The following is a 27,740-nucleotide window of genomic DNA, read 5'->3' as shown; positions in this document are numbered from 1 at the left end:
CCAAATCATGTGGGACTCACAAGCGTATTTTACGCTAGCAGGATGTGCTATCGTTTTACGAAAATGCTCCTTGATCGGTTACCTGAGCTCGAATTTAATCAAACTTGCTTCTTTGGAAACACTGTTGGACTTGTTTTTACGCCACTTATTGGCCGTATTCTTGAGAGAGGCATGAATCCCTTTATCGTGCCAAAATACCGCAGAGTAGTGGAAAACTTCAACTTCGAAATTAAAAAGTCAATGTTCGAAAAATACCCAGAGCTGAAAGATATTCAAATTTCGACGGAAAAGTATTTCCTATCGAGCCAATACGATCTTTTCAAGAAAGAAGTTCATGAGCAAGCTGATATGAAGACGCTCGAACAAAATTGGGTGACGGGTTATGATGATAATGAATTGCCTCTAACAACGTTTTACTCTTCCTGGTACGATATTGATGGCCCGGAACCGACGCAAAGGATAAAGTCAATGCGTTATTTTCCTGGAAAACTTATCAAGAAGACGGAAAAACTTGGGGAAGGAGGACAAGGTTCTGTTTTCAAATGTCTCTGGCATGGAAAACCTGCGGCGGCGAAGTATATCAAAAGCAAAGATGTCGAATTGGGAAAGTACATCATGAATAGGGGAAGTCACTAATAATTGAACTTTTTTTCTAACTTAGTAGGGTGGGCATATAATACAGTTTTAGAATCCTCAGAAGCTGAGGATCATTTTCACTATTGAACGTGAGGGGTCATCTCGTACCCCGGGGGCATTTTGGTACCTCTATCGGCCCATAATTCTGGCCAATTTCGGAAATCTTAATTTTTGACCCCCTAACCCCGGCTTTTTTCGCGCGCGGCTAAGATATTTTGTAGCCCAGGCTCTGACGGTCATTTCTAGGGGTCGGAAAGTACTGATTACCCCCTATTCCAGAGGCGCTAGAGACCTCTGAAGTTGGAGAAGTCGACCAAAAATAGGTACTTTTTTGGGAAAAATGCATATTTTTCATCAGTTATGCTTCCAAAACACTTGTGATCACTTTTGATTTACTTTTTCAGGTTAGAGACATAATTTGGTGTCATCTGAGGTCATCTGAGGTGAAAATTATTAAAAATTCTTGAAATTATGATAACTGACCCCAAATGACCTCAAATGACACCAAACTATGCCTCAAACCTAAAAAAGTAAAGCAAAAGTGATCACAAGTGTTTTGAAAGCATTGATGTTGAAAAATATGCACTTTTCCCAAAAAAGTACCTCTTTTTGGTCGACTTCTCTGACTTCAGGGGTCTCTAGCGCCTCTGGAATGGGGGGTAATCAGTACTTTCAGACCCCTAGAAATGACCGTCAGAGCCTGGGCTACAACATATCTTAGCGGGGCGCGAAAAAAGCCGGGGTTAGGGGGTCAACAATTCGATTTTCCGAAATTGGCCAGAATTTTAGGCCTTTGGGGGTACCATAATGCCCTCAGGGTACGAGATGACCCCTCACTATCAATAGTGAAAATAATCCTCAGCTTCTGAGGATTCTAAAACTGTATTATATGCCCACCCTACTAAGCTAGAAGAAATGCTCAAATTATTAGTGACTTCTCCTAATCATGAAAAAAGGACCAACCGGAGAGAAATGCATGAAACAATTCTTCACCAGCCAAGCGTCAGAGTTCTATATAGGATTGAAAATTGACCACCCGAATGTTCTGAAAATGTACGACTTTTTTCTGCAACATCAAAATGGACTGAACGAGTTTGTCATCGTCAGCGAGCTGTGTGAGAAAACACTACTGCAAGAACAATTCTCCATGAAGTCATTTATCCGCTATTTTAGTGAGGTTTGTAAGACGTACTCTTCGTTGATTTCAAAACTATTTCAAAAAGGTAAATGCGGCAATCAAAGCAATGGGGGAACAGGGACTTTGCCATCGCGATATCAAACCGCAAAACATCTTGCTAAAGCGAAATGAAAATGGAGTCTTGTCTGTTAGGGTCGCCGACTTTGGCTTGAGTGGATTTTCTGGAGGAACCCCCCTTTACAATCCACCAGAGTCGTCGACAGAATCGATTCCTTTTGCTTCAGATATTTACTCCCTTGGAATAACGATGCTTTTCACGCTGTTTGAATCAGACCTTGCATTCAAGATGTATCTCATGCCAGGTTAACAGAAAGAATTAATCAATAATGAAGCGATTTTTTCCTTTAGGAGATCGACCAAATTTAAAGAAGAAGTTAGGCGTATTCAACTCGATCGCTTTCATATCCCAGATGATTGCTGATGATTACAAACTACGCCCAACTGCAGACGAGATTGATCGGTTCCTATGTACAACAAGGCTATGGAAAATCACTTTTAGGCATGGTCAAAGGAAAAATTGAGACTCTTTGCTTTACACTGAAAGGTCTGTAAAGTTTACAGACACACAAACGTTTTCTCATGACCTAAAAAAAGTGATAGCACAAGGATCACAGAAGATGATCTTGGAATATCCGACGAAATCAATGCCTTAACCTCAACCTCTGTATATGATCCTCATGATTATATCAAAGAATATAAATAATTTAGATCGGCAGCGATATTCAGCGAAGGGCAGCGAAGTTCCAAACTGATGCCTTTTCTACTTTGCTGTTTCAAGAAACAGCTCCCAGGACGACCGACTTCGACTCAAAATTCTTCCAAGGAATAACTGAACTTTCCAAGATGATAAGTCGAACAATCCATGACCAGGTGTGAGTCTAAGTTTTTCATGAATATTGAAGTGTTAGGGCGACTCTTACAAATGCTGGGCTTTTGCGACAGCAAGCATGATCCGTTCATCACTTCGAGAGGCGATATCAAATTCAGGAAGAATAGACAAGCTGGCGAAGGAAGAACTTTACGAATCGGTCAAATCGATCGATCATAAGGTAAAACTTTCATGGATTATGGTCATGATGATCGATTAGCTACTTCGGTCGGAACTGATGATGAACGTCATTCCTACAAAAGTAAGCGCAAATTCCGACGAGATTCAGTCGGCAATGCTTCATCACGTCATGAGAAGACTCACCGAGCCAACTTTGCTGCAGAGAGAAGGTAACTAGAAGGTGACTAGACACACCTGGGATTTAAATTTATCAAGGCATCTTCATGCTCGGATGTCTGAAAGCAATACTCAAAAAACTTGAGCCCTTCGAGGTGAAGCTGGAAATCTTTGCTCATCCTACAGACTACGATCGATTTCCGGTTTGGTTTTCTTGCACTTGTATAATTTAATTTCTTCTCTAGAAGAATTTATCAGACAATGGCGTCGTTGGAGATTTCATCAATGCGCTTGAGCACAAAAAAGTACTCGTTTGCCCTGTTAGGTAAAAATCAGCACTGCTGATTCAGCAGAGCTACAAGTATTATGAATAAATATAGAATGGGAAGCTCGTCAATCAAACACGCAATGTGTCTTTATGGCTTCAACGAAGAATCCGAATTTTTGTTCAAAAACACGTCAAATGAGACGAAGACAATTGCGATTCCTCTGACAAAATGCGAGCCTAGAATTGGCTATCACATCTGTTTTCAAGAATCTGTGGACTCAACTGTCGCTGAATAAATTACCATTTGTATTATTCTTATGTCATTTTTAACGAATGCAGCAGTCATTTTTGCGGAATGGTACTAAAAGAGAAAAAAATGAAAATGATTTGTCCGACTTTTCTCGAATAAGCTCTAGCCTGCTACGATGGAAATCGACGATGCTCCACTTTATCGATTTAAAAGATTTTTAAGGATAAAATATTGCCGAAAGTAAGCCATACCATGATGCCAGAAAATGGAGAACTTCTCACTTTTTGGCAAGAGATGTTTAAGAACTTCAATCCAACCGAAAACCCAGAAAATGAGCTTTTGAAGCTTTCGTCTGCAAGATACATTCTTTTCGATTCAATTGTGGCAAAAGAATCAACAGAGAAAATTTTCGACTCCCTTAATTTGTACAAAAAAGTCAGTTCTATGATACACGACTATTGTCGAATCAATCCGACGCTCAATGTGACTGGAGAAATTAGAGATCTTTTCGTAGAGTTTGAAAATCTTGAAGCCGAGCTCTACAATTTGAAAGACGTCGAAGATATGACATATATTCCTGGTGGTTATGCTGGATTGTATTTAGCGGTGAATATGCGGAATAAACCGACAAAGTTTCTACCGAAACAAGTGGATGAAGAACTCCTAGAAGAGCTTATAAATATGGATATACTCCGAGGAACTCCGGCAAGCCATGCTTTCGTCGTCGCTGCTCTCAATCATCATCTCGATCTTCTGACAAGCTCTCTTTGGAAAAAATGTAACCCATATAATCTGTCAGGTTTTATCAACTGAAATTTTAGTTTACATCGACTGGAGCTATACTATCGGCCAATACAATGTATTTATGGCTCCCAATGAATATATTCGCCGAATTCTTCATCATAATCCGTACTCAAAGGAAGACAACTATTCCCTCGTTCATAAAATCGACGATACTCTCTGCTTTTTGATGGATCAAATGCTCAAGACCGTCTCGCAAGAAAATGCGTGTGAGATCATTTCAACGCCAAATCATCTTGGATTTACAGTTGTTTTCTTCGCCACAAGACTCTACTACCGAGCCACAAGTACGCTTCTCCACCGTTTTCCAGACCTCAAATTCAATCAGCTCTGTTACTTTGGCAGCACAGTTGGTCTGATTTTTACACCACTGATCGGGCGTATTCTTGAGCGGGGAATGAATCCATTCATAAAGCCGAGATATGCTGCCCCTGTAAAAAGCTTCAGTTTCGCCCTAAAAGATGCGATGTTCGAGAAATATCCTGAACTAAAAACTGTCAAGTTGCCAAAAGAAAAGTACTTGCTCTCGGCGCAATACAGTTCATTCGAAAGCTACATTCATGAACAAGTTGATATTGCAGCGCTTGAGCGAAAATGGGTTACCGGCTACGATGTCAGTGGAGCGCCCCTGACGTCTTTTTATTCCTCTTGGTACGATATCGGAGGCCCAGAAGAAAGTCAAAGAATAAATTCAATGCGATACTTTCCTGGCAAACTGATCAAGAAAGAAATTCTTTTAGGGAAAGGAGGACAAGGGAGCGTTTACAAATGTCTTTGGCATGGGAAACCTGCGGCAGCCAAGTTCATAAAAAGCAAGGACGTTGACTTACAAAAATACTTCACCACAAAAGGAGCAAAGGGGGAAAAGGAAATGAAAAAGTTCTTCACCAAACAAGCGTCGGAGTTTTATATTGGTCGCGAAATCAAGAATGCCAACGTTCTCAATATGTACGATTTCTTTCTTCAGCACGAAAACGGAGTTACGGAATTTGTTATCGTTAGCGAATTCTGTGAAAAAACTTTGCTTCAAGAAGAATTTTCCATGGTCGCATATATTCGATATTTTAGCCAGGTCTGTATATGTTGATATTCTTTGGAAATTTTAATTCTAAAAAAGGTGAATGCAGCAATCAAGGCAATGGGAGAGCGAGGTCTGTGCCACCGTGATATCAAACCGGAGAACATCTTGCTGAAACGCGACAGCAATGGAGTCTTGTCTGTGAGAGTCGCTGATTTTGGCTTGACTGGATTTTCCGGGGGAACTCCACTTTACAATCCACCGGAATCGATGATCAAATCGATTCCGTTTGCTTCTGATATTTACTCCCTTGGAATCACGATGTTGGTTACGCTTTTTGAAACAGAATTGGCCTTCAAGTTGTTTCTCATGCCAGGTAAAAAAAAATGTATAAAAGTACTGAATGTATCTCTTCAGTTGAAGTTGGGCAAGAAGTCAGGAAAAAACTCGGCAACCATAGCATTGTATCATTCGTTTCTAAGATGATTGCTGATGATTACAAGTTACGCCCTAGTGTTGACGATATCGATCACTTCCTCAATACGACGCGGCTATGGAAATTGTCTTCTAGGGCCGGTCAGTCAAAATAGAACTCTGAGTTTTTGGTTATAGTTTTCATAAAAATCTTCAAATAAAGACCTGAAAAAGTGATGCTAGAATCAATGCTGATGATCTAGGCATATCCGACGATTTCCATGAGATATCTCAATCTCCTGTAAATACTTATTTTTCGTCGGAAAAAAACTAGAGATAATTTAGATCGGATCTGATATCCAGAGACGAGCAGCGAAGTTTGAGAACAACCCCTTTTCCCGACTCTTTTTTTCCGAAACATTCACGAAAGTCACTACTTTTGAAGGCATAACCCAGTTGTCCAAGATGATTAGTCATACGATTCATGACCAGGTACTTCTTTTATTTGTATTTTCATCGAATAAATTAAGGGCGATTCTTTCAAATGCTGGGCTTTTGCTACAGCAAGTATGATCCGTTCCTCACTTCGGGAGGCAATATCAAAAACTAAGCGAATAGTCGAATCGGAGAAGGACGAACTTTACGAAGCAATAAAGTCGATCAATCACAAAGTTAAGCATTCAAATTAACATGTTCATAAATTGAGTTTTAGCTTCTACGGTCGGAATTAATGATGAATGTGATTCCTACAAAAGTAAACGCAAACTCAGAGGAAATTCAGTCGGCGATGCTCCATCACGTCATGAGGAGACTCACCGAGCCAACATATCTTCAGAGAGAAGGTCAGGCCTGGAAACAGAATGTGTCGGAACTTCGGAAGAGTCCCTCCCATTTGACATATCATCCGTCTGAGACTAGATTCTCCTTATTTAGGTATCTTTATGCTTGGAAGCTTGAAACCCATCCTTGACAGGCTTGAGCCGTTCAAAGTGAAGCTTCAGATGTTCGCTCATCCTACTGATTACGATAGATTCCCGGTTTGTTCTTCTAGCAGTTTTATTATTGATTTATCTTCTAGGCGAATTTATCGAAGATGGGAGTCGTTGGTGATTTCGTTGGAGCGCTAGAAGACAAGAAAGTTCTCGTCTGTCCCGTCAAGTAACGAATTCCAAAATTTCAGTAAGTAAATAATAATTTCAGAATGGGCGATTCGTCGATAAAACACGCGATGTGCCTTTTTGGTTTTAACGAGAAGTCGGAATTCTTGTTCAAAAACACCTCAAATGAGACGAAAACAATCGCCATCCGTCTTACTAACTGCGAGCCCAGAATCGGGTATCATATCTGCTTTGAGGAAACTCCTGAATAAAGCATTGCTAAATGTTATTTTTTTCGACGAAAATGTAATTTCCAAGAGCGTCAGTTGGCCGATCATTGTGTTAGGCACCTCCTCGGGTGTCTTCACTCGAGAAAAGAAAAGGAGGAGTCGGCGTTACTTTATTTTTTATTCTCCAGGGGCGAATGCGCTACTAGGCCCTCTGAATTGTCAGTTGCTCCTCTGGGACGTGCTCGTCTTTTGCCATCCCTCTGTCGATGGGACAATTATTGGAGAAAATGTTCACTTTTTCGTTGAAAAAATTAAGAGAGTTTCAGAAGAATTCAAGTTAAAAAATGACGCTTATACAGGAGCTTTTTATCTAAAATCTGGACGCAGAATAAAGCTAACATTATCATTCAGAAACAAGGTGTTATTTGTGGTGAGAATGAAGGGATGAAAATGCTTCTAAAAAGTAGAACGCGCCCGGAAGGCAAGATCGTCCATGTCTTCGCTTAGGTTTACGTTCTCAAAAATATCGACCACGAGGAGGGGCTTCTGATTTCTGCTAATGACGATTATCGCAGTTAATTAGTTCCTTTTAGGGCTCGGATTTGAAGCTGTTTCTTTTGTGGGTAAATTACAATAATTGATTTTTCAAATAGACTAAAATTGGTAAATCGCTCGTTTTTGAAATTAACCATTTTGTAAATTCAAATTGTAATTGCCCGTATAATATAAGCCACTGTCGTGAATTAATTACAAGAGGCAACAAAATTAATTCAATTGTTATATTTTTATCTTGTATTTGGATAAAAAACTGTAACTCGTAATAACTTATTATTTATTTTTCAACTAGAATTCAACGATTCCAAATCTGCTCGATTTCATAAAAAGATATGAATGAAAAATAAATTATATAAATGAAAATATCAATTTTATACTGATAAAATATGCAAAGATCTAAAAATTTAGAATTTAAATAAACAAAAACTCTCCAAGAGAGTTCAATTGAAGGTTTTTCATGGCGTGAATGTGTGAAATTTCGGCTGAAAAGGGTGAATGAAATTCTTCATTCTCTGGGGCAATTGGCCGAAATGTCGACTCTCAAGCCCTGATTGGGCGGCTCGGATCCGCTCGAGCTGCGCGACGGGTTCCTACTACGTCGCCCCGAAATTCCAATCTCGAAAATTACTCACGCCGATGATTAAATCAACCCTTTTTCTACTCATTCGAACAGAAAGAAAACTTATTAATCCGAGAGAAATGATTTTTGAGAGATTGGTGAACTTGTAAATTAGAAAGAAATAAGAAGAAATTGAAGAGGTATAAAGTCGCGAAAATCAAACCTAACTGGGCTCATTTTTTTCTGATTCATTTTCTTTTGAAGTGATTTTTGAGAAATTAAAAGTGTGACTTGTTTAGACTGTAAGATGATGGAAGGGTTAGAAATTCGAAAAACAAAAGAGGCGGGGCGTGGTCTCTATTCCACGAAAACCTTCGAAGCAGGGATGAATATCCTTAATTCGTCTCCTTACGTTCACACTTTAGGTACCCAAAATATTCTATATAACAACCCATAAGATATTAGTTTCCATATGCCTTGAAATTCCTTGTTTTCGTTATATTGAGCGATGATAAAATTATTATTAATAATTTATTTTCACGATAGACTTCGATCAGCCATATTTTATAAGTAGATTCTAATTCTGTTAAAATTTTTGATGAATAACAAAGTTTTCTTCAGCGAAAAAATACCATGGCCTCCGTTGTGCTCAGTGCACCGTATCGAAGCCAAAACTATCTCGCTGCGCTGGCTGTAAGCTCCAATATTACTGTTCCAAGGTACTGTACCCCAGCTCCTTTTATAGTTAATTCATTTTCAAATGTATTAGGATTGCCAGAAAAGTGCGTGGAAGTGGCATAAAGAAGAATGCAAAATGCTTAAGTCAGAGAAATCGATACCAGACGACATTACAATGTTTCTCGGACGAATATTGCTCAGAATAGAGAGCGAATTTGGCGATGGAGAGGAGCCTAGCGCGAAATTAGACACGCTGATTCATGTTTTACAGCTGGAATCGCATTATGACCGACTCGATCCCTCACAACAGGTAAAAAAGGACGAACAATGGATGAATATTTTATTTTTTTCTGTCTATTTTGCGTTCATAAAAACAAACCTGTCTCAAAACAGCAGATGCGTAAATTCCGTTGTTCAGGAAGATCTGGGTATTTTCTTGATGAAATTCACTCGTTACTGGAAGAAGCCAATTCCCCGTGGAGTTCTCGGCTCGCGAAAGCTTCTGGATTTAGTTGCAGCGATCAAAAACAACCAATTCGCGATTTGCGATGAGGAAGCGTCTAATTGTGACATCGGCTCAGCTCTTTACCTGGATCAATCGTTGCTGAACCATTCTTGCAAGCCGAACGCGTTTCCTGTTTTCAACGGAACGAATTTGATCATCAAGGCGCTGGAGAAAATCGCGCCCGGGGAGGAGATCAAAATCGCTTACACTGACACCAAAGCTGTTACAGCGGACAGAAGAGAGTATCTTAACAGTATTTACAGGTAAAATCGAGGCGAAAGAACAGTTTCATTGAGACTTTCTTTTGATAGATTTATATGCGCCTGTCCAGGCTGTACAAATGGACACGAAGCTGACTCAAAGAAGTTGGAAGACAACAAAGGCAACGTTATGAAACCGTCGACGCCGCTTTGGCAAAGTGCCGAAACGATGATTTCCGACATGGAGGAGTTCAAAACCAAGAAAGAGTGGACACTTATGAATGAGGCGGCGAAGGGCTGGCTCGCACGCAAAATGTTCCCAGAGGAAAATATGTTCGTACAGCGGAATTTTTCTGTTGCTTATCATTTTTTGATAGATATTGGATTCGACTACAGGAGTATGCATTTGATGCTGGGATCGAGACCCAAGACTGGTCTCTCTGTCTTTCTACTGGCGCTAGTTTGATCATCTCCTACAAAGAGGTCCGTTTTTACGTCAAAAGTATCTAGTTAAATTTTTGATAGCTTTATGGATCAATGCATCCAACTCTCGGTCTTCATTTGATGAAGTTTGCGAAGATCTTACTTCACATCGAGAAACCAAACGAAGCAGAAGAATACTTCCGAGTAAGATTGTAGTGCTTTTATAAATGCAATAACAAATGTTGGAGACTAAGGCGTTTTGTTGTGGGGGTAGTTGAGGAGCAACAACTACGGACGTTTATTGTACTGACAGAGCAGTCAGTAGGAGCAGTAATCGTTTTTCAGAAATTTGTGGTGTTGATGTTGGCGCAGATTTGTACAGACTGGCACAGAGTAAAAAGGGTGCTTCTTTTTATAGCATTTCGTTCCGGGTGGCGAGTTTTCATCGGGCCTCACGAGCCGAGGGTGGCGGTGGAATCGGGTGAGTGCGCTTTACGACAGAAGGTGGTGGCGGATTCAGAGGGTGGTAGTGGTTTTGAAATGCGCGCGCTAATGGCTTTATGGCCATTGCGCGCGGCGGAAATCAACTTTGTTGCAAAAGTCATACTTGCATATATTAATCCACTACAAATCCTTCCCTCCTAGAATTTATGACTTTTGCACCTGATTTTAACCAAAGAGCAGATCACGCCAGTTGTCATCTAGCATTTCAACCATGTTGCCGCTGTCAGTGTTGCTGGAAGATTGAGCTGAAGGAAAGGGGTCGTCAAGAGGCGGATCGCCAGGTGTTTGGTTGCCAAGGACGTCCGGGGCGGAGCTCATCGGGCCATAACTCAGCGCTGGAACTGACGTTGGAGGTTGGGCTGGTGCCTTAGCCGTCCGGGAGGTATCAGTTGTCAACTGAGTCTGAGTGACCATGTCTTTTTTGGAGCTAGTAGGGAACGTCGTCGGTGGCAGTTGCTGTGGATCCGGGGCTCTTGGATGTTCCATCATCGACAGAGACGTTGCGGCTGATGTTGTCGGCGAGATCGGCACAAAGGGTCTGGACAGGTGCTCAGTCATATCATTCTGTGGGGCAGCTGGCATCTCAGGCTGGTTGCGCTCGGTTGTCATCGTTGATTGCGCTTGGTCATCTAAGTCGTTATAGAAGGTTTCATCTTGTTGGTTCTGGGACTGGGTAGGCAGGGCGAACTTAGCGAGTAAGTCTGACAGGAAAGTCTCCAATAGGGAATTAGCTTCTTTAAGTTCAATTTGAAAGTTTGGATAGTTAGCTAATTCCCGCCAGACTTTTCGACGTGCTAAAAGTGTTCTTCGTAGTTGTTGATGACCACATTCGCAAACTGCGGGATCGGCCTAAATGACTTTAGTAATTCAACCACAGCTGCCGTCTTTGTCTGCCAGCGAAGAAGGGACTCCCCTTTCATGCACTCGTTTTTCCAAAAGTCTATAATACTTTCGAATGCTTCTTCAGGAAATGCCCGATTTTGCAGTCGATCAAGGGCTCGTTCTTTTGCATACCGGATACTTCCTGTTAAATCGAGTAGTCGAGACCATTTCGGGTCAAGGAAGATTGTTGGCACGTGAATTCCAAAGATTGACGGTAGTACATACCGTTGGAACATTACCTTGCCACTGTCATTCATTCGGAAGAAGTGGCAGTCAAGGTTGGTAGTTGCTCCCTGGGAAGGCATTTTAAATTTCTTGAACTTGCGTTTGGCTTGTGTATTTTGAGACTGGGCAAGGGAGTCTCGTTTCAAAGCCATGCGCGGTGCTTATTGGCCGCCCCAAGGCGAACTGTGCCGCGCCTAATTATTTTCCCACGGTTGATATTTGGTTTGTGTGTATATTTGATGCTTCTTCTGTGAGCATTTGAGTTTTGTTACCAGTTCTACTCCACACGAGCAGAATCGGATGCTTAGATGCTTCTTCTGTGAGCTTTTGAATCGCAGTCATCAATTCTTCTCCACACGAGAAGACTCGTTTGATGATAATTTTTGGTGCTTCTTCTGTGAGCATTTGAATCGTAGTCATCAATTCTTCTCCACACGAGAAGACTCGTTTGATGATAATTTTTGGTGCATCTTCTGTGAGCATTTGAATCGCAGTCATCAATTCTTCTCCACACGAGAAGACTCGTTTGATGATAAGCTGTCGAGTACATAATTTTTGAGTTTTTATTGCTTCTTTTGTGAGCATTTGAGTCTCTTTCATCAGTTCTTCTCCACACGAGCTGAACCAGATGACACTCAGGGTTCGAGTACTAAGCTGCATGCGAAGCGGGCAATTTTCGCTTCTACTGTAGTCGTGTAACGTGCTTCTGAAGGTAAATCTGAACCCGTTTGGGCCCATTGGGAGCAGACTCCAACAGTTGTAGAGGTCAACGCGTCCAGTAGCCATCAAATTGTGCTGTGCGGGCTGTGGCAGGGTTTGATAAGCAGGTTCCTTCTGCTGACTAAGCTGACTTACCACGGATATTTTTCATGAGCTGATGCGGGCTCATGGCACTTGAACTTGAACGTTGCTATAGCGGGTGGTGATGGACTTCCAGCATACAGTCGAAATTCTTATCGAAGGTCCAAGAAGATAATCGTTTTACATTCCTAGGGTACGGTGTTGGTTAACTCAGTGCATCGTTGTCCCGGCGGTAATAACTTCTCCCCCTTAGTAAACGAATTCTAGAGATCGATCAGGGATCTAGAATGGAACGGGTGCGTGGACATATCAAGAGCAAGATATCTCATTCCACGCTATTTTTGAAAATAGTTTTAGTGCTTTTGAGATGGCGCTAAATTAAGATTTTCAAAAATGTAAACTTAGAGCAAGAACAAGCTCTCTCTTCACAGTGGGCTCATGAGAGTGCAAACCAACAATGCATCTCTCCCCTTCCCCTCCTCTTTTAGGAACTTATTTTCGGGGTCGTAATCTTTTTGACCAATTTGCAGGATCATTTTTGAGGGGCGCAACAGGATCATTATTTTCATTTTTCGGATCCTCTTTAGTTTCTGCATTCTTTTTTGACGCAGTTGAGCGGGAAATTTTTATTTGGGTGTCTTCCTTGATTTCTTTTGAGACACAATTGAGTTTTTTATCGCGAATGGATGATTGATCGTTTTCGTCATTGATCGAGACGAATTTTGTTGAGTCGCCGATCTTATTTTTTAGAGGTCGGATCAGGCTTATGTGTCGGCGATACTCACGTTGTGTGAGTGAACATTTTAGAATGTAAGAATCTTTTGAGATTCTTTTATGAACATAAAATGGGCCGCTCCAGTTTGTACCTAATTTTCCGTCAAAAAGATTTGGTTTCCAGACTAGCACTTGGGTACCAAGTTCAAGAACTGGGCAATTATTTTTATCTTTTCGGAGGAGTTTTTGGTACCTCTGTACCTGGAACGCTTGGATCGCAGGGTGCAGTTGTTTAATATAACCATTGAGAGCTTTGATAAATGGTTCTTTGGCACCATCATTTGATGTTCCAATTTTGTAAGGAACATGAAAAGGCCTACCGTAGAGAGCTTCATTACTTGAGAGCCCGTCTAGTGTTGCTTTTGGTAGGTTATTGAGATAGTATTTAGCTTGCTCCCATTTTTGTGACCAATTGCGATCATTTGCATTCAATTGTTTGAGTTGAATGTGAATCTCGCGATGGATTCTTTCAACTTTCCCATTTGAACAGGATCGGTATGCAGTTGTTGTAACGTGGCGGATTTGGAATCGCTCGAAAATTTGCTTGCAAAGCGGTCCAAATTCACGCCCGTTGTCAGTAACAACAACCTCGGTGATCCCGTGTCTGAGAACAAGAGTGAGGATCGCTTGCGCGACAGTTTTGTCACTTTTTGTTCCCAATGGTAAACCGTCTAGAAACCCGGTAAGCGAGTCGCAACAAGTCAGCAGATACCTTTTGTTTGATGAGTCAACTCTTCCATAGTCGACAAGGTCGAGAAAAGTTTTCTCAAAAGGAACTGACTCGAAGTTGCGTCGCTCGATCATTGATGGTTTGAGCTTTTTGATCGGTTTAAATTGAATGCAAGTGGGGCAAGAGCTCGTTACGGCTCTAAGTTTCATTTGGATATTACTTATGAAAAATTTTTGGCACATTTGGTTTAATTGCTGCGCACCAGCATGTCCCGTTATACAGTGCAGGTACTGTATGAATTCATTTGCAAGTTGGTCTGGGATAACAAGTTTATTTTTGGAGAACAAGATTCCGTCTTTGAGCGAGAATCTTGATTTTTTGTATTTCTCCACTTTAATGAGCTTATTTTTGGTGAGGTTGCACTCTTTTTGCAACTCCCTCATTTTTGTTTTTGTTATTTTCTCGGAACCGAAAGAGAAAATAACCTCATTTTCATTATTTTTGATGAGATGGAACATACAGACGCGTTCTGGAAGGAGCTCAAAGTTCACCGAATCGTCCTCTAAGTCGGAGCTTTTTGTTCTTGGAAGGCGAGAAAAGTAATCCGCACTTGCCATGATCGGGCTGTTTCCCGGCTTGTGGATGATTGTGAAATCAAACTGCTGGAGATAGCAGTGGATATTGGTGAGTTTGATATCCAAATTGGACTGTTGTTGTTCCTTGAAAAGAAAGAGCAGGCTTTTGTGGTCTACAACACAATCGAACTCTGTATTGAGGAGGTAAAACTCGAAATATTTGATTCCCCAAGTTAACGCAAAGAGTTCCTTTACCCGCATGCTTCTTTTCAGATCAGGACCCGTGAGAGCTTTTGAAAAATAACCAATAACAACTAGTTTTTCATTTTGATATTGGTAGAGGGTCCCGCCAACACTTCGCCCTGAGCTGTCGGTCACGAGAAGAAGCTTCGCGCCGAGTTTAAAATGGCCAAGTGTTGGTTTTTCTTTGAGCTTTTGATTCATGTTTTCGAAAGCCTGCTGGTGTTTACTCGTCCAGTTGAATTCTTTTTTCAGGCTTGTGAGCTCATACAAAGGCGCAAGAATTATGGATGCGTCTTTGACATATTTTGCATTGAAAGTGACCATTCCCAAGTAGCGTTAAAGTTCTTTTCTAGATGTTGGTACAGTAATTTTCTGTATTGCTGCAATGTGCTTATCTGATGGTTGGATTCCCTGTCTCGAAATTCTGTGCCCAAGGAAATCTGTTTCACGCATGCATAAATTGCACTTTTTTGCGCTTAGTAGAAGTCCATGATTTTGGCACTGTTTGAATATGAATTCGAGTGTTTTGAGGTGATTTTCGAAAGAATTGTCAATAACAATCAAATCATCCAAATAAATGATGATCGAGGGATGGTTCATGAGTTTTGACATAATTCTTGAAAACGCACTCGGAGCTGTTGCTGTTCCATAAAGCATTCTGTTTGCTTGGTAGTGCTTGTTACCAAAGCTGAAGGCAAGTTTATGCGAGTCAGATGAAGCGCACTGTACTTGCCAGTAGCCACGGTGGTAATCAAGACTACTTATGTAACATGCATCTCCTTTTGTGAGTTTTTCACCTATTCTAGTCATTACTGATAGCATGTGGGGAAGTGGGAACCGATCTAGCTTTAGAAGCTTGTTTAACCCACGAGCATCAAGCGAAATTCGAATTGTTTTATCGGGCTTTTTGAGAATAATGAGGGGGATGTTAAAATCAGACTGGGTCTCTTCTATGATTCCAAGATTTTTCCAGTTGTTGATTTCGGTTTCAACTTGGTCACGCAAGTGAACTGGGATCGGTCTCGGAGGTTGGTGGCTTGACAGAGATTCGTCATGCGTTGGGAGCGCGAATCTGAATCCATGTAACTTGCCAAGGTCATCTGGTGACATAGAAAACGCAAGTTTATATTTTTCGGTTAGACCCTGGAGTGAAAGTTTTTCATTTCGAGAAGCATCCCCGTAATTCCCAATTTCAGGTACGAAATTCGCCCTTTTCGCTTGTGCTTCACGCACTGATTGAAAGTTCTCAAGCGATTTTGATTCAAGGTCAGAGTTTAGGTCAACCTCGATAATTGCTGAGACTTTCGTTGATTGTTTCGAGAAGATTGATGGGTTAATTGTTTTTACCCGATGTTTTTCAAGGGTGATAAAGTTCTCACCATCGCAAAATGAGACGTTTTTAAGGACGTCAAGTCCTAGAATTATTGGACAGGATAGGTTCGAAACAACCAAAGGTAAGGGGTCTAGGGTAAATTTACCATTATCAGAAGGGACCGTGATTTTGACCGGTGAGCACATTACTCTTGGGCGCACTATTTCATCATTTGCGACCAAGAGTTCAACATCAGAACTTCTTGTTTTACGAACAAAAGGGAGGGTGTTTTTAATGCAAGTTCGGGTGCAGCCGCTATCGATCAAGGCTGGATACTGAAAGTTTTCGACAATGACGTTGATGAATTTTAGGTCTGAAGAAGCGGATCTATAGTTTGGACAAAAGTTGAAAATGGCATGTTTATGGCCGTCTAGTCACTCCTGTTTTTTCACGTAGTCCAAAACATCTGCTGGAACTTTGTCAGAGTGAATATATTTGCAGTTTTCTGCATATTTGCATCTGTTGTACTTTGTGTACGAAAAACAGTGCCCTTTCAGTTTTTCAATGTCGATTTTCGACCTTTTTGATCGTTTGCTGCCCGATTTGGAGTGTGTGCTTTGGGAAGAGTCAAGTTTTTGGTAGAGCTTGTTAACGAGTTCGCGGAAACGAGCTTTTTCATCATCTTCAGCTTGGATACTGAAGTTGATCTCCTTTTTTGGAATGGAGGCCTCAATTTCCGCTGCTCGCTTCGCTATGTTCTCAAGAGTGAGCTGTGACTTTTCTCGCATCAAAAGTTCTTTCATTTTTTGATACTGGCTTTCGCAAAATCTTTCTATAATTATAGAACGATCATTTTCATTGAGGTGAGTGAGGTCGTAGCCCTGTTTATAGTATGATGTGATCTTTGAGAGGGCTAGTCCGAAACTGTCACTACCTCTTTGGTAATCTTTAAATTGCTGTTTAAAGAACTCTTTATCCTTCCCAAGCATACTTGTTAATCGATCTTTAAATCTGCTCCAGTCTTGCATGTCTTCCGACTCCAGAGATTGGATTATATGAGATCCTTCGGACTCATTGAGCAACGATGTTAGTGCAACGGTTATAATTTCGCTGGTAGAAAGATTTGAACATCGTGCATAGATTTCAAGATTTTTAAGCCAAGCTGGGATCGGGATCGATGCGTCATAACGTGGGGGTTTTACTTTTAGATTTGAAGAACGCGAAATTTTTGGTTCAAACTGTTGCTTTGGAATGTGTGTCGATTTCGATTCTTTCTTGAAACGCGGCACATCTTTTGATTCCGGCTTTTCAGTTTTCACCTTTTGTTTTCGTGGCTTCGGAGCTTCCTGGCCGTCTTGAATGACCGTTTCATCAGCTGAATCAGCTGACGAATCATTTGAAAGCTCTGAGCCTGAAACAGATTCAGTTTCTATTTTGAGCGATGTGATCAAAGCATCTAGATTTTCTACATTTCGGGACGCCAAAATCTTTTCTGTGTCAATTTTATGACGAGCTTGCGCGAATTTTTGGTTTTGGCAGTCCTCTTGGTACTGAGGAAAATATCTTACGAATTGGCCATCAGCACTTTTCTCAAAGACATATTTCCTATTTTTGACAAAGAAATCTTTATCCAAAGCTAGAATATTGTGGCAAATTGATTCTTTATCGCTTATGGGGATTTTTGGTGGGTAAGTTTTTCCCTCGAGGTTATCGTAAATAACTAGTAGTTCCCCTTTGTTAAGGTCTTGTACGTGCTTGAAATAGAGTTCAGACATGATTTCAAATAGAATGAGTAGAAATTTGGTAAGAGCTCTTGGTTTGGTGCCTTTTTCTTAAAGGTCCGATCCTATAAGTCCTAAAAGCTTGCCTGTCGGTGGCGCTTCTTATGGAAGTCACTCCGCTCAGTGGGACTCGCTCTGGACTATTGAAAATATCTAGGGACCTTTGAACCGGGTACTAACCTTTGTTGGCGTTTTCTTTTTTCGGAGATCGTAGGCAGCAGCTCTTTTCGTATCGTTGTCGGTAAAGTAGGCTTCGGGGGTCTTCGAACTTTAAGCGATGGACTCTAGTCTTAAAGTTCCTCGCCGTTTTTCAGTCACCAAAATTTGTAGTGCTTTTATAAATGCAATAACAAATGTTGGAGACTAAGGCGTTTTGTTGTGGGGGTAGTTGAGGAGCAACAACTACGGACGTTTATTGTACTGACAGAGCAGTCAGTAGGAGCAGTAATCGTTTTTCAGAAATTTGTGGTGTTGATGTTGGCGCAGATTTGTACAGACTGGCACAGAGTAAAAAGGGTGCTTCTTTTTATAGCATTTCGTTCCGGGTGGCGAGTTTTCATCGGGCCTCACGAGCCGAGGGTGGCGGTGGAATCGGGTGAGTGCGCTTTACGACAGAAGGTGGTGGCGGATTCAGAGGGTGGTAGTGGTTTTGAAATGCGCGCGCTAATGGCTTTATGGCCATTGCGCGCGGCGGAAATCAACTTTGTTGCAAAAGTCATACTTGCATATATTAATCCACTACAAGATACAAAATAATACCTTGATTTGGTGATGACTAATGAATGTTTTATTAGCGCGCGTTTGGGATAATTAGTTTATTCTATGAACCAGATTCAACCGTCCGAAAGCACTTGCTCGAACTGATCATGGAAGCATATGAACTCGCCCAAGTTCAAGAGGACAAGGCTGCTGAGGAGCAGAAAAAGAAGGACAGGCCTGTCGGACCTGATGGAAAACCAAAGCTAAAGAATCTGTTCGCCGAGCTCAAGGCTAACGGACAGATTTGAACCTTTACTTTAGCCCATTTCACCATCTAACTTATTTTATTTGACAAGTTATTTCTTTTAATTATACATGTGTGTTGCCGTGATTTACCTAGAACAACTACTGAACTGACCAGTATGCCTTCATTGTGATATCTACCTGATCTGCCTTCAAAAACAAATTCAATCTTATTTTTGACTTACATTTTTTATGCTAATTTGGCGTTTTTTAGAGCGTGTTAGCTTTGTCAGAAATTGGATACACCTTCACTCGTAATGAGTAGACGTAACAATAAGAACAGCTCCTCCCGCGGGGGTAACAGGACCCCGAACCCGAATTCATACAGTAACGCCAGCGGCACAAAGGTTCGATAATACTCGATATTCAACACAAATATTTTCCAATACTATAGGCTAAGCGTGCTCCAAACTCAGCCTCGTTCAAGGGCATTTACCAAAATCAATCGGTCTGTCAAGTTCTCACTGCCTTGGTCGGTAGCAAATGTGAAGTTTCTGTCAGAAACGCAAATGTCAAACACGAGGGCTTCTTCAATACCTTCTCTTCTGACATGGATTTCGCCGTTTCAGCTGTTCACAAGGTATTGATCTTTGTTAATCACGGTCATTACTGAGTAATTAGGTCAAAATGGCAGGCGACGGACCTCAAAAGGGCGATATCGTCGACGACATGATTTTCCCAATCAACGAAGTCGTCTCAATGTCATTTGAAGCCGTTGATCTCAATTACGCGACGGAAGACACTTTTACGGACGGCGCGATCGCGCTCAAGAAGAAAGATCAACTCTCAGCCGACAAAGAGCTTGTTTCGTGGATGCCTGATCCGGACGTCGAGGACGTCGGCGATCTTGACTGCGTCATTGGCAATCCCGGCGGGCCGCCAACAGGCAACGGGTGGTCAGCAGAGGATATGTTCAATGTGAACAAGAGCAAATTCGACGTGCAGACATCCTACGACAAGGATCTCTCCGGCTACACAGTCGAGCTAAAGCGAACTGAAGTGTCAAACGAGCAAGTAAGACGGGCAAACCAACTGGCGAAGCAAATCGAAGACTCAGCGAACTACCAGCAGAACATCAAATGGGAGCTGGAAGACACCAGAGACGAGGAAACCAAGTTCTCAGCCGTTGACGAGTCCGCGAACGCTGAAGGAGACCCAAATAGATATATTCCACCAAGTTTGCGCAGCAAGGGTCCTCCACCAGGCCACTCAAGGCAAAACTCAGGTTCTCAAAAGCCAGGGACTCCAACAGGTCAGCGACAAAGCCAGGGAGATAGGAAGACAACGCCCCGAAAAGAGCAACTTCAAACTCAGAACTCGCAGGAGCAGCGAAGCCGAAAAAGTTCAGAAAAAGAAGCCAGGAAGTCAGCATCAAAAGAAGACTCCCTTCCACAGAGAAAGCCAAATATGCCTGGTGGTGGAAGCTCTCTTGGAGCACCACCTGGCATCACAGCACCACCACAGCCTAATAGAAACCGAAATTGGGCCGGTGTTGCTGGCGGAACTGGTGGAAATGCTTCTATTTCAAAGATGTCTCCGTCTGGCGCGAAGCCAGGAGCTAAACTTGAAGATCTAAAAACCTTCTCAAATAATTTCAACTTGAAACAACCTGAAGGAGCTGCGCAACCAAAAGCATCGCCTCAAGGACAATCAACTGTGCAGCAAAAAGGAAGTGATAGCAGAAAGAACAGTCGAGCGACCCCAAGTCCGATGACTAAAGCTCCCGCTCAGCAGGCACCTGCTCAAACCACGCCCCAAAAGACAGAGGCAGCTAAGAGTGAAAGTGGCACGCCAGCGGCCTCTAAGCCGCTGAATCCAAATGCGAAGGTAAGACATTTATGAATTTACATATGTCTTCAAATTTAATTAGGAATGGACGCCTAATGTGAACGCAACAGAATTCAAGCCAACTTTTGGAGCTAAAAAGCCAGCAACTCCCAATCCGTCTGTCCCTGGCCAGTCTCCAATGATGCCTCCAATGATGCCACAGTCGCCGCCAGTTACAATGGACCCCAACATGGCCAGGCCCAGTCCAGGTCAACATGTGCCGCCCCATCAAATGCCCCAGATTTACCCTTTTCAATACAACCAGCCCATCGTTCAAGTGCCTCCTCACGGTGTCCCTCACATTATGATGCAACCAACAGGGGCGCCTATCTATCAACCTGGAATGGCTGGTCAACCACCTCACATCCCTGTCAGTGGCGCTCAAGTAAGAGTAAGTTCTCAACCCCCCTTCTTATTCAAACATCTTTTTTAGGGCCAAACACCTCAGCCAGGCACTCCTCAGCCGCAACAGGGTCAGACACAGCCTCCATCATCGAAGCCTGGTGGTCGACAGAGACCCGTTCGCCCAGGGCATCAACACCCAACATCTCCTCCTAACATGGCACACGCTGGTCAATACGTTGTCCAGCCAGGTTATCCTGCACCGCATCCCCAGCATATCCCCCAAATGTACCAAGACCAAGCTATGGCCGGCTCCGGTTACATTCAGGTCAACCGAAGTGACCAGTACCCACAATATTACCAGCAGCCTATGGTATGTGTTTAGTGTCGATGTCTCGTTCTCACTTCTTTTCTAGCACCCGGCGGTAACCTCCGCCTCGAATCAACCGCAAGGAGGTAGCGTTGTTTACCACCACGGTAATCCTCATCAACCTACTCCCCATATCAACCATACGATGCCGCATATGACTCACCCGCAGCAGGTTATCCAGTACAACCACATGTCCCCTGGAAGTAAGTGAAAGTAACTGCCTTCAATTGCTCATCAGCTATTTCTAGATCAGCCTAACCAAGCTATGAGTATGCAACACCCTCAAATGTATCGTCAGATGCCACCAAACGCCCAGCCAGTCCAGTACCAACCCCAGCAAGGAGTCCCTCCACAAGGGACACAATCACAACCTCATCAGTAGAAGTAAAGTCTACCTTTACCCTCCATAAATCTTCCTTCCCTCACACGACCCAAACATTGAACCCCTTTCCAAAAATTTCTCACCCACTACCCCCTTATCCATTTAGGCTCTTTTCATGCAGCTTCTTTCGAGAAGTTGCGCCTTTGTTTTTCAATTTTCACATGTTTTTCCCTTATCTCTGAAGACGTCCATTTTCCATCTACGACGACTTCTCGCTAGGCCTTCGCGCCGATTTAATCGGACAATAAGCCTACCTTCAATGATTTCTGTGCGACAGATTTTCATTCATTTCTGCCAGATTTTCTGGCAATTAGGATAATTTATTGAACCTTACCACCACATTTGGCATAATTCTGCCTTTCGACGTTTGTTTTTCAACAATTCTTCTTGTTATTCTTCTAAACCTTCTGAAGCAAAATTTTGTCGAATAAGCTGGATTCCAATTTAATTATTTAAATACTACGGATAGTAATCGATTGAAAAACTGCATTTTAGATGAAAAGAAATGTCGGACGTAATTAGGGTGGAAGGACTAGGCACAGTATCGCTGCTGGATCTTGTTGAGCGACTATCAAAGGAAGGGTTCACGTAATACTCGTTATCAGTTACCCCAATATGATATTATCTCTATAGAGAATATTCAGTGACATTTTGGCGCTCATTTAATCTATTCTAACGAGGAAGGGCCTTTTAAAATCGTAAGACAAGCGTGAGAAAACTTTGACAAGTTCATAGCTTTTTACATACTTAATTATAGCACTGGTTTATAATTCAGTAGTCTTTAATAACGTGGTGCTAGCGCTGCCCCCGAGGGATGAAAATTAGCTCGTTGATATCATGCACAGGACGAAAAATGCCACAGAGGAACAATTTTCAGTACTGCAGTCGAGATACTCCGAGATATACTAAAAATATGTTTAATTTTCTGCCTATTGTCGAGAAAACGTATGTTCAATGAAAATTTAATCCAGTAAATTACGTAACCCCTGCTAGCCGCCAGCTCATCTCAAAGAAAATGACAGAGCAAACGCAGAGACACAGAAAACAACAGAACAAAACAAGGCTGCTGAAAGTCGAAAGCCTCGGCGAAAGTCCGTAACAAAGTTTAACTGCACTGTTGAGGGCTGCACTAAAGGATTTTGCACGCAAGCTGCATTGAATAATCACATCAACAGACACAACAGAGAATTCAAGTGCTCGCAGTGCTCGAAAGTATTCAATGAACATGCGAAGGTATGTGACATCATAAGACGTAGTCAGGATGATAATTTGAAAACGGACCTACTGAAGCGTATAAAAGTGAGAATATCCCGTATTTTCCACTTTATATACAGCCGGTGACGTTGAGCGTAAATATAAAATCCGATAGAAAGATGCGTTGAACCATACACTCACTTCCAAATCGCGAATAAGAGAAAACAAGTTAATTAAAATTGAGAGAACGAGCGATATTCGTTGCTTTCTCATCGATTTTGCATTGAAATATAGAAAAACTAGTTTTATTTCGTAGCTGAAGCGCCATCAATTAGTGCACACTGGCGAGCGTCCCTTCAAATGCCCCTTCGCGCACTGCCAGCGTCGCTTCTCCTTGGACTTCAACTTGACGACGCATATGCGAATCCATACGGGCGACAAGCCATTCAAATGCGATGAATGCGGCAAGTGCTTCGCGCAATCCGCCAATCTCAAGCAGCACAAGAAAACTCACGAAAACGCCTGTCTCAAAAGCAGGCAAAAAGGAATTACTAAAAACCCCTGTTCCGATGGAACCTCTCCCTCAATTATGCCCGAATTGAAACCAAACCAATAATCGGGTCGGCAAGCATAACCTATTCATACTCCCCTCATTCGATATTCACCATTCAACAATTTTTCCTTTCTTAAAGTTCAACGATTCTATGTCTGCTTGGTTGATGCTTGCCTGAATTATCTTCCCTCCTTAAACTCGCTCACAAAAAAACAACAACCAGTAAATCTGCCCAAAAGACTATCTAATCACGCAAATCTCACGAATACGCTTCTCAAACGTTATCCAAATATCTTACCAGTAAGAAAAAAAAAACTGCATCACTCATTCCTCTCTTCCCATCTCTCAAGTTTTCCAGTCGAAAATTTGTTCACAAGAAAAAATAAGATTTCGACCAAATGTTTACTTTGGGTGCCCTGTCTTGAGTTGACTTCTCGTACAGCTCAGATTAATTTCAAGAATATTACTATTTACTTCGATAAATCTTATTGACTATGAGTTTTTTTTTAGAAAAAAGTCAGGCTGTCATTGCTTGAAATTGAAATCGGTATCATGAATTAACAGCACCCTGTTTCTACGAAGAAAATAAGCGATACGGAGTATCAAAAAGAAAGAAACAAGTCAATAACCATCTTTCAAAGTTCAAAACGCAGAATCTGCGATGTCATCAGATGAGGCTCCATCTGTGCCAGGTAATATCTCAAATGACTCGTCTATCCTCCAAAAATGCTTTCAGAAAACAACAAAAATAACCCCGATGTTATATATCTTACGTTGATCTTGGTGAACTCATCGAAAAGTCATGAATTCACAATCTCCCCAAAGGTAAGTCTCTTTCTTAATTACCTTACAGTGAGTTCAACGCAACTTTCAGTCATCTGTTACTGAGATCACACGACATGTATTCGAAAATTGGCCTGAAGAATGGAACGATCATAAAGTTGAGAGGCCCGATATTCTCCGACTCGTCTTTCAGGTGGGTTTAAGGATATAAGCTATGAATGTGAACTTTCGTAGCGCCTAAATGCGTAGTAGGATCATTTTCATTTCAAAAGCAGTCCTACCTAAAATTGCACGTAGAACTCAAATCTGGAACTTTTGAAAAAAATTTTATGGAAAATTTTCTCTCTAGAGCGATTTCAAATCTTACGCTCTCGATTGCTCGAATTTTTTCCATTGAATCGCTAAAACAAAACCGTGTATTTTATTTCGATAATGTTAAGCTAGAAAATTGACGGGCTTTTATTTCGAAATTCCATCAAATTTTCATTCTAGCGTTTTCCTCTTTCTTGCTCGAGTTTTCTTCTTTTGTGCTTTTTCGCGTGCAACCAATCAAAGCGCTCCGCTCAACCGCGCCACTCTCACGGAAAAGAGGAGTTGAGAGAGCGAGCGCCCATCGCGCCGCTTTTTACACTATTCACGCGCTGGGTAAGCCTCATGGAAATGGCTCTAAAATCGGTTTCGGTCGGAATTAGGGAAAACTGATCCGTCAATTTTGTAGATAAGGGTTAAGAGAAGTTATTCATCGAAAAAACTCGACCGATTTAGTGGAAAAATTTCGAGAAATCGAGAGCGTAAGATTTCAAAACGCTCTAAAAGGAAAAATTTCTATAAAATTTTTTTTGAAAATACCAGATTTGAGTTTTACGTGCATTTTTAGGTAGGATTACTTTTGAAGTGAAAATGATCCTACTTCGCATTTAGGCGCTACGAAAGTTCAAATTCATAGCTTATATCCTTAAAATCAAGCAACATTGCTAAAAGGATTTCTAGGGACGATTCTTGCACGACGACATGACACTGGATCGAATCAGGCTACCGGGAAAACGATTTGCGATGCATCTTTTACCTAGGGAGCGCCTCCCAGGTAAGCAAAAACAATCAGCCACCGTTTTTTATGCAACGCTTTGTTTAGACCACGAATCACACAACCCACGGCAGCGAGAAAAGGCTGGCTCACAAAGACGAGGCTGTTGTACGCTGCAATGAACGCTTGTCTACGCAAATTTATAAAAAAAAAAGTTGAGACTCTCTCTCTGTCAAAGTTCTTTCTTTCCCTCCCCTTTTCAGCGATTTCTAGCGTTTCTTTACTCGCCGAAAAGATGAGGATGCACCCGTGATTTTCCCCTTTTATCCTGTACAATAACCGGTTTCTTCCGTAACTTCCCATTTTTCCTAAAACGCTTAAAATGCCACAAACCAACGTTCAACTAAATAAAGATGAAAATACAAAAAAAAAAAAACAGAATTCTATTCACCTTTTCTTACAACCGATTCATACCTATTTATGCCAAGTACAACTACTGATACTATGTCGCGTTCGTTTATATTGATTTTTGCATTTTTTGTTTATCATATATTTTGCATGCAGCTGTCATGTTCATCCTTCCACCTTTCCATCTTTTTTAATATCTCATAAATTCAGACCAGAGTCTGGTTCAGGGCATTTTTTTTTTGATTGATCATTTAATTTATTTCGGATATAAAAATGACTCATGCATTTAAATGGCAATTATGAGCACTTAGCTTTCGTTAACACTTAACAAAGACGCACTTACTACACATTCAGTCGTTTTAAACTATTAAATTAGTTGAAAAAATAAGTTTGCTTGTTTTAATTTGAAGATATATCTGTTCAATAGATTCTATTGCTCTTACCCAGTTTAATCACTTTTTCTGTCCACTACCCGCTTATTTCATCAACTTATATCATTTATTCTATTCCTGAAAATATGACAACTCAAACCTGAAAACAACAAAGTAACCATCTTATTTACCTGAAATCATCACTAAAGGCATTTTTTCGCCTACAGAACTGTTTTATTTATAAAAAAAATGATAAAACTTTACGTACTGATTCAGCTGCATAAAAATATCCATACATCTATTCACGTGACACGAGACTCCCCTCACGCTGGGTTAGTTAAAGTTTATCTTAAACTTATTAAAGAAAATTTCGAAAATAAAGCACCTTATTTCAAACAATTTTACTAGAATGACGGTGGAAGACAAGCGCATCGGACACCTGGTCGTCGACTCCGGTGGCTTCATCAAAAATGCCCCGATCGAGCGACTCTGCGCAAATGCATACACGATCCCGGAAGTAGTAGCAGAAATCAGAGATAAACAGACAAAAGCGCGACTCAAGATCTTGCCTTATGAACTGAAATTTAGGTTGGCAAAATGGCTCAAAGAAGCAGCATTTTTTTTAAGTTATGTTTTTAGAGATCCCTCTCAGGAGGCGATCAACAAAGTATCCGAAGCTGCCAAACTCTCTGGAGACATTGCCTCGCTCTCTGCTGTTGATATCAAAGTTTTAGCCTTGACTTATCAGCTCAGTAAAGAATTGGCACCAGAAAAGGAGCTGAAGGAAGATCTCTCGAGTGTCGAGACAAAAGAGCAGATCGGAGCGGATCCTGCAGGTTGTCAGCATTTGTTTTTGGCCATAGTTTGAGCATCATTTTAGTGGACGAAGCTAAGAAGATTCGAGGGTTTTACGAAGGAGATTCGTCAGAAGACGAAGACGACGGTGAAGGAGAATGGACGACGCCAGATAATGTGGACGACGATTCCGAGGACGACAACGATGATGATTGGATCACGCCATTCAACATCGACGATGTCCCAGAAGAAGTCGAAGAGCCCGATTTCGTCGCTTGTCTTACGACTGATTTCGCCATGCAAAACGTGCTGTTGAGAATGAAGATCGGAATGGTTGGCGTTGAAGGACGAAAGATCAAAAATGCAAGAAAATATATTTTAAGATGCACTGGCTGCAAATATATCGACAAGACTTGTACAAAGGTTGGTTTCTACAATTTAGTCAAAGCTTGAAGCCGACTCTTAGGTCTTCTGTCCCGGCTGTGGTCACAAGACAATGCGTCGGGTTGCGTGCGAAGTCTTGGAAGACGGAAACATCAAACTCTTCCTGGCCAAAGATCCCAAATGCCTCAAATCACGAGGCACCGTCTACAACTTGCCTAAACCCCAAGGCGGTAAATACGCCAAGAACCCGGTTCTAACGGATCTCCAGCCAATGCCGCAACAGCGAGTTTCAAAGAAGACGATGATGCGAAATAATATCATGGCATCGGACTTGGACGCGATGGAATCGCCCTTCCATTTCAACGATACAGAATCGAAGGGATACAGATTGGGCTTTGGCCAGCGAAACAGACATTTCAAAAATCCAAATGCTTCGCGACCACGAGGAAAGAAGAAGTAAGAAAAGAGAGAGTACTGTACAATCAAACGCATCAATAAACGTAAAAAATCAATCACAAGCGAAAATAAAAGTATTTTACTG

General features: G+C 41.6%; 6 protein-coding genes across 7 annotated transcripts; all 6 read left to right on the top strand.

The window, feature by feature from the left end:
- The first annotated feature begins 3,622 nt into the window (after positions 1-3,622).
- LOC145705340 (uncharacterized) lies at positions 3,623-7,119 on the top strand. The gene is made up of 11 exons (XM_081782800.1): positions 3,623-4,295; positions 4,339-5,390; positions 5,436-5,712; positions 5,754-5,886; positions 5,985-6,051; positions 6,096-6,242; positions 6,281-6,421; positions 6,463-6,592; positions 6,684-6,787; positions 6,829-6,908; positions 6,951-7,119. Exons 1-11 carry the CDS (start codon positions 3,770-3,772, stop codon positions 7,117-7,119), a joined length of 2,826 nt encoding a protein of 941 aa, XP_081638926.1. The 5' UTR covers positions 3,623-3,769.
- Positions 7,120-8,213: 1,094 nt separating this feature from the next.
- On the top strand, positions 8,214-18,952 carry LOC145702696 (histone-lysine N-methyltransferase SMYD3-like). The gene is made up of 9 exons (XM_081779957.1): positions 8,214-8,391; positions 8,491-8,616; positions 8,813-8,910; positions 8,961-9,179; positions 9,288-9,637; positions 9,686-9,907; positions 9,952-10,057; positions 10,100-10,201; positions 18,559-18,952. Exons 2-9 carry the CDS (start codon positions 8,499-8,501, stop codon positions 18,769-18,771), a joined length of 1,428 nt encoding a protein of 475 aa, XP_081636083.1. The 5' UTR covers positions 8,214-8,391; positions 8,491-8,498; the 3' UTR covers positions 18,772-18,952.
- A 19-nt stretch (positions 18,953-18,971) lies between these two features.
- On the top strand, positions 18,972-22,026 carry LOC145702693 (uncharacterized). Of its 2 annotated transcripts, none has more exons than XM_081779954.1 (7): positions 18,972-19,113; positions 19,161-19,346; positions 19,388-20,593; positions 20,637-20,978; positions 21,027-21,308; positions 21,352-21,508; positions 21,554-22,026. In XM_081779954.1, the coding sequence occupies exons 1-7, from the start codon at positions 19,024-19,026 to the stop codon at positions 21,685-21,687; spliced, it is 2,397 nt and encodes a 798-aa protein (XP_081636080.1). In that variant the 5' UTR covers positions 18,972-19,023; the 3' UTR covers positions 21,688-22,026. The 2 variants fall into 2 exon arrangements, with proteins under 2 accessions (XP_081636080.1, XP_081636079.1); XM_081779953.1 differs by having other exon boundaries at positions 20,637-20,984.
- Positions 22,027-22,192: 166 nt separating this feature from the next.
- Positions 22,193-24,126, top strand: LOC145705336 (uncharacterized). The gene is made up of 3 exons (XM_081782795.1): positions 22,193-22,201; positions 22,681-22,920; positions 23,198-24,126. The coding sequence occupies exons 1-3, from the start codon at positions 22,193-22,195 to the stop codon at positions 23,495-23,497; spliced, it is 549 nt and encodes a 182-aa protein (XP_081638921.1). The 3' UTR covers positions 23,498-24,126.
- On the top strand, positions 23,984-26,361 carry LOC145702702 (ubiquitin-like protein 3). Its single transcript, XM_081779963.1, has 5 exons — positions 23,984-24,126; positions 24,171-24,259; positions 24,309-24,410; positions 25,208-25,301; positions 25,350-26,361. The coding sequence occupies exons 1-5, from the start codon at positions 24,096-24,098 to the stop codon at positions 25,421-25,423; spliced, it is 390 nt and encodes a 129-aa protein (XP_081636089.1). The 5' UTR covers positions 23,984-24,095; the 3' UTR covers positions 25,424-26,361.
- Positions 26,362-26,426: 65 nt separating this feature from the next.
- LOC145702700 (RNA-binding protein NOB1-like) lies at positions 26,427-27,705 on the top strand. Its single transcript, XM_081779960.1, has 4 exons — positions 26,427-26,608; positions 26,660-26,856; positions 26,901-27,238; positions 27,282-27,705. Exons 1-4 carry the CDS (start codon positions 26,430-26,432, stop codon positions 27,657-27,659), a joined length of 1,092 nt encoding a protein of 363 aa, XP_081636086.1. The 5' UTR covers positions 26,427-26,429; the 3' UTR covers positions 27,660-27,705.
- The last annotated feature ends 35 nt before the right edge of the window (positions 27,706-27,740 follow it).

This window comes from Oikopleura dioica, chromosome PAR (genome assembly GCF_907165135.1).
Source record: "Oikopleura dioica chromosome PAR, OKI2018_I68_1.0, whole genome shotgun sequence".
Taxonomy (NCBI): Eukaryota; Metazoa; Chordata; class Appendicularia; order Copelata; family Oikopleuridae; genus Oikopleura; species Oikopleura dioica.
The sequence above is the reverse complement of the archived record's forward strand: the minus strand, read 5'-3'. Positions and strand labels throughout refer to the sequence as shown.

Excerpts from the sequence above, each read along its gene's own strand:
- LOC145705340 (XM_081782800.1), top strand. The coding sequence starts at position 3,770 with ATGATGCCAGAAAATGGAGAACTTCTCACTTTTTGGCAAGAGATGTTT. Across the intron at positions 5,391-5,435 it reads ATATTCGATATTTTAGCCAG|GTGAATGCAGCAATCAAGGC; the intron begins GTCTGTATATGT and ends ATTCTAAAAAAG. Across the intron at positions 6,243-6,280 it reads GTCATACGATTCATGACCAG|GGCGATTCTTTCAAATGCTG; the intron begins GTACTTCTTTTA and ends GAATAAATTAAG.
- LOC145702696 (XM_081779957.1), top strand. The coding sequence starts at position 8,499 with ATGATGGAAGGGTTAGAAATTCGAAAAACAAAAGAGGCGGGGCGTGGT. Across the intron at positions 8,617-8,812 it reads TCCTTACGTTCACACTTTAG|CGAAAAAATACCATGGCCTC; the intron begins GTACCCAAAATA and ends AGTTTTCTTCAG. Across the intron at positions 10,202-18,558 it reads AAGCAGAAGAATACTTCCGA|CGCGCGTTTGGGATAATTAG; the intron begins GTAAGATTGTAG and ends ATGTTTTATTAG.
- LOC145702693 (XM_081779953.1), top strand. The coding sequence starts at position 19,024 with ATGAGTAGACGTAACAATAAGAACAGCTCCTCCCGCGGGGGTAACAGG. Across the intron at positions 20,594-20,636 it reads CGCTGAATCCAAATGCGAAG|GAATGGACGCCTAATGTGAA; the intron begins GTAAGACATTTA and ends AAATTTAATTAG. Across the intron at positions 20,985-21,026 it reads TCAGTGGCGCTCAAGTAAGA|GGCCAAACACCTCAGCCAGG; the intron begins GTAAGTTCTCAA and ends CATCTTTTTTAG.
- LOC145705336 (XM_081782795.1), top strand. Across the intron at positions 22,921-23,197 it reads TATTCAATGAACATGCGAAG|CTGAAGCGCCATCAATTAGT; the intron begins GTATGTGACATC and ends TTTATTTCGTAG.
- LOC145702702 (XM_081779963.1), top strand. The coding sequence starts at position 24,096 with ATGTCATCAGATGAGGCTCCATCTGTGCCAG. Across the intron at positions 24,260-24,308 it reads AATTCACAATCTCCCCAAAG|TCATCTGTTACTGAGATCAC; the intron begins GTAAGTCTCTTT and ends CGCAACTTTCAG. Across the intron at positions 25,302-25,349 it reads ACCTAGGGAGCGCCTCCCAG|ACCACGAATCACACAACCCA; the intron begins GTAAGCAAAAAC and ends CGCTTTGTTTAG.
- LOC145702700 (XM_081779960.1), top strand. The coding sequence starts at position 26,430 with ATGACGGTGGAAGACAAGCGCATCGGACACCTGGTCGTCGACTCCGGT. Across the intron at positions 26,609-26,659 it reads CCTTATGAACTGAAATTTAG|AGATCCCTCTCAGGAGGCGA; the intron begins GTTGGCAAAATG and ends TTATGTTTTTAG. Across the intron at positions 26,857-26,900 it reads GATCGGAGCGGATCCTGCAG|TGGACGAAGCTAAGAAGATT; the intron begins GTTGTCAGCATT and ends GCATCATTTTAG.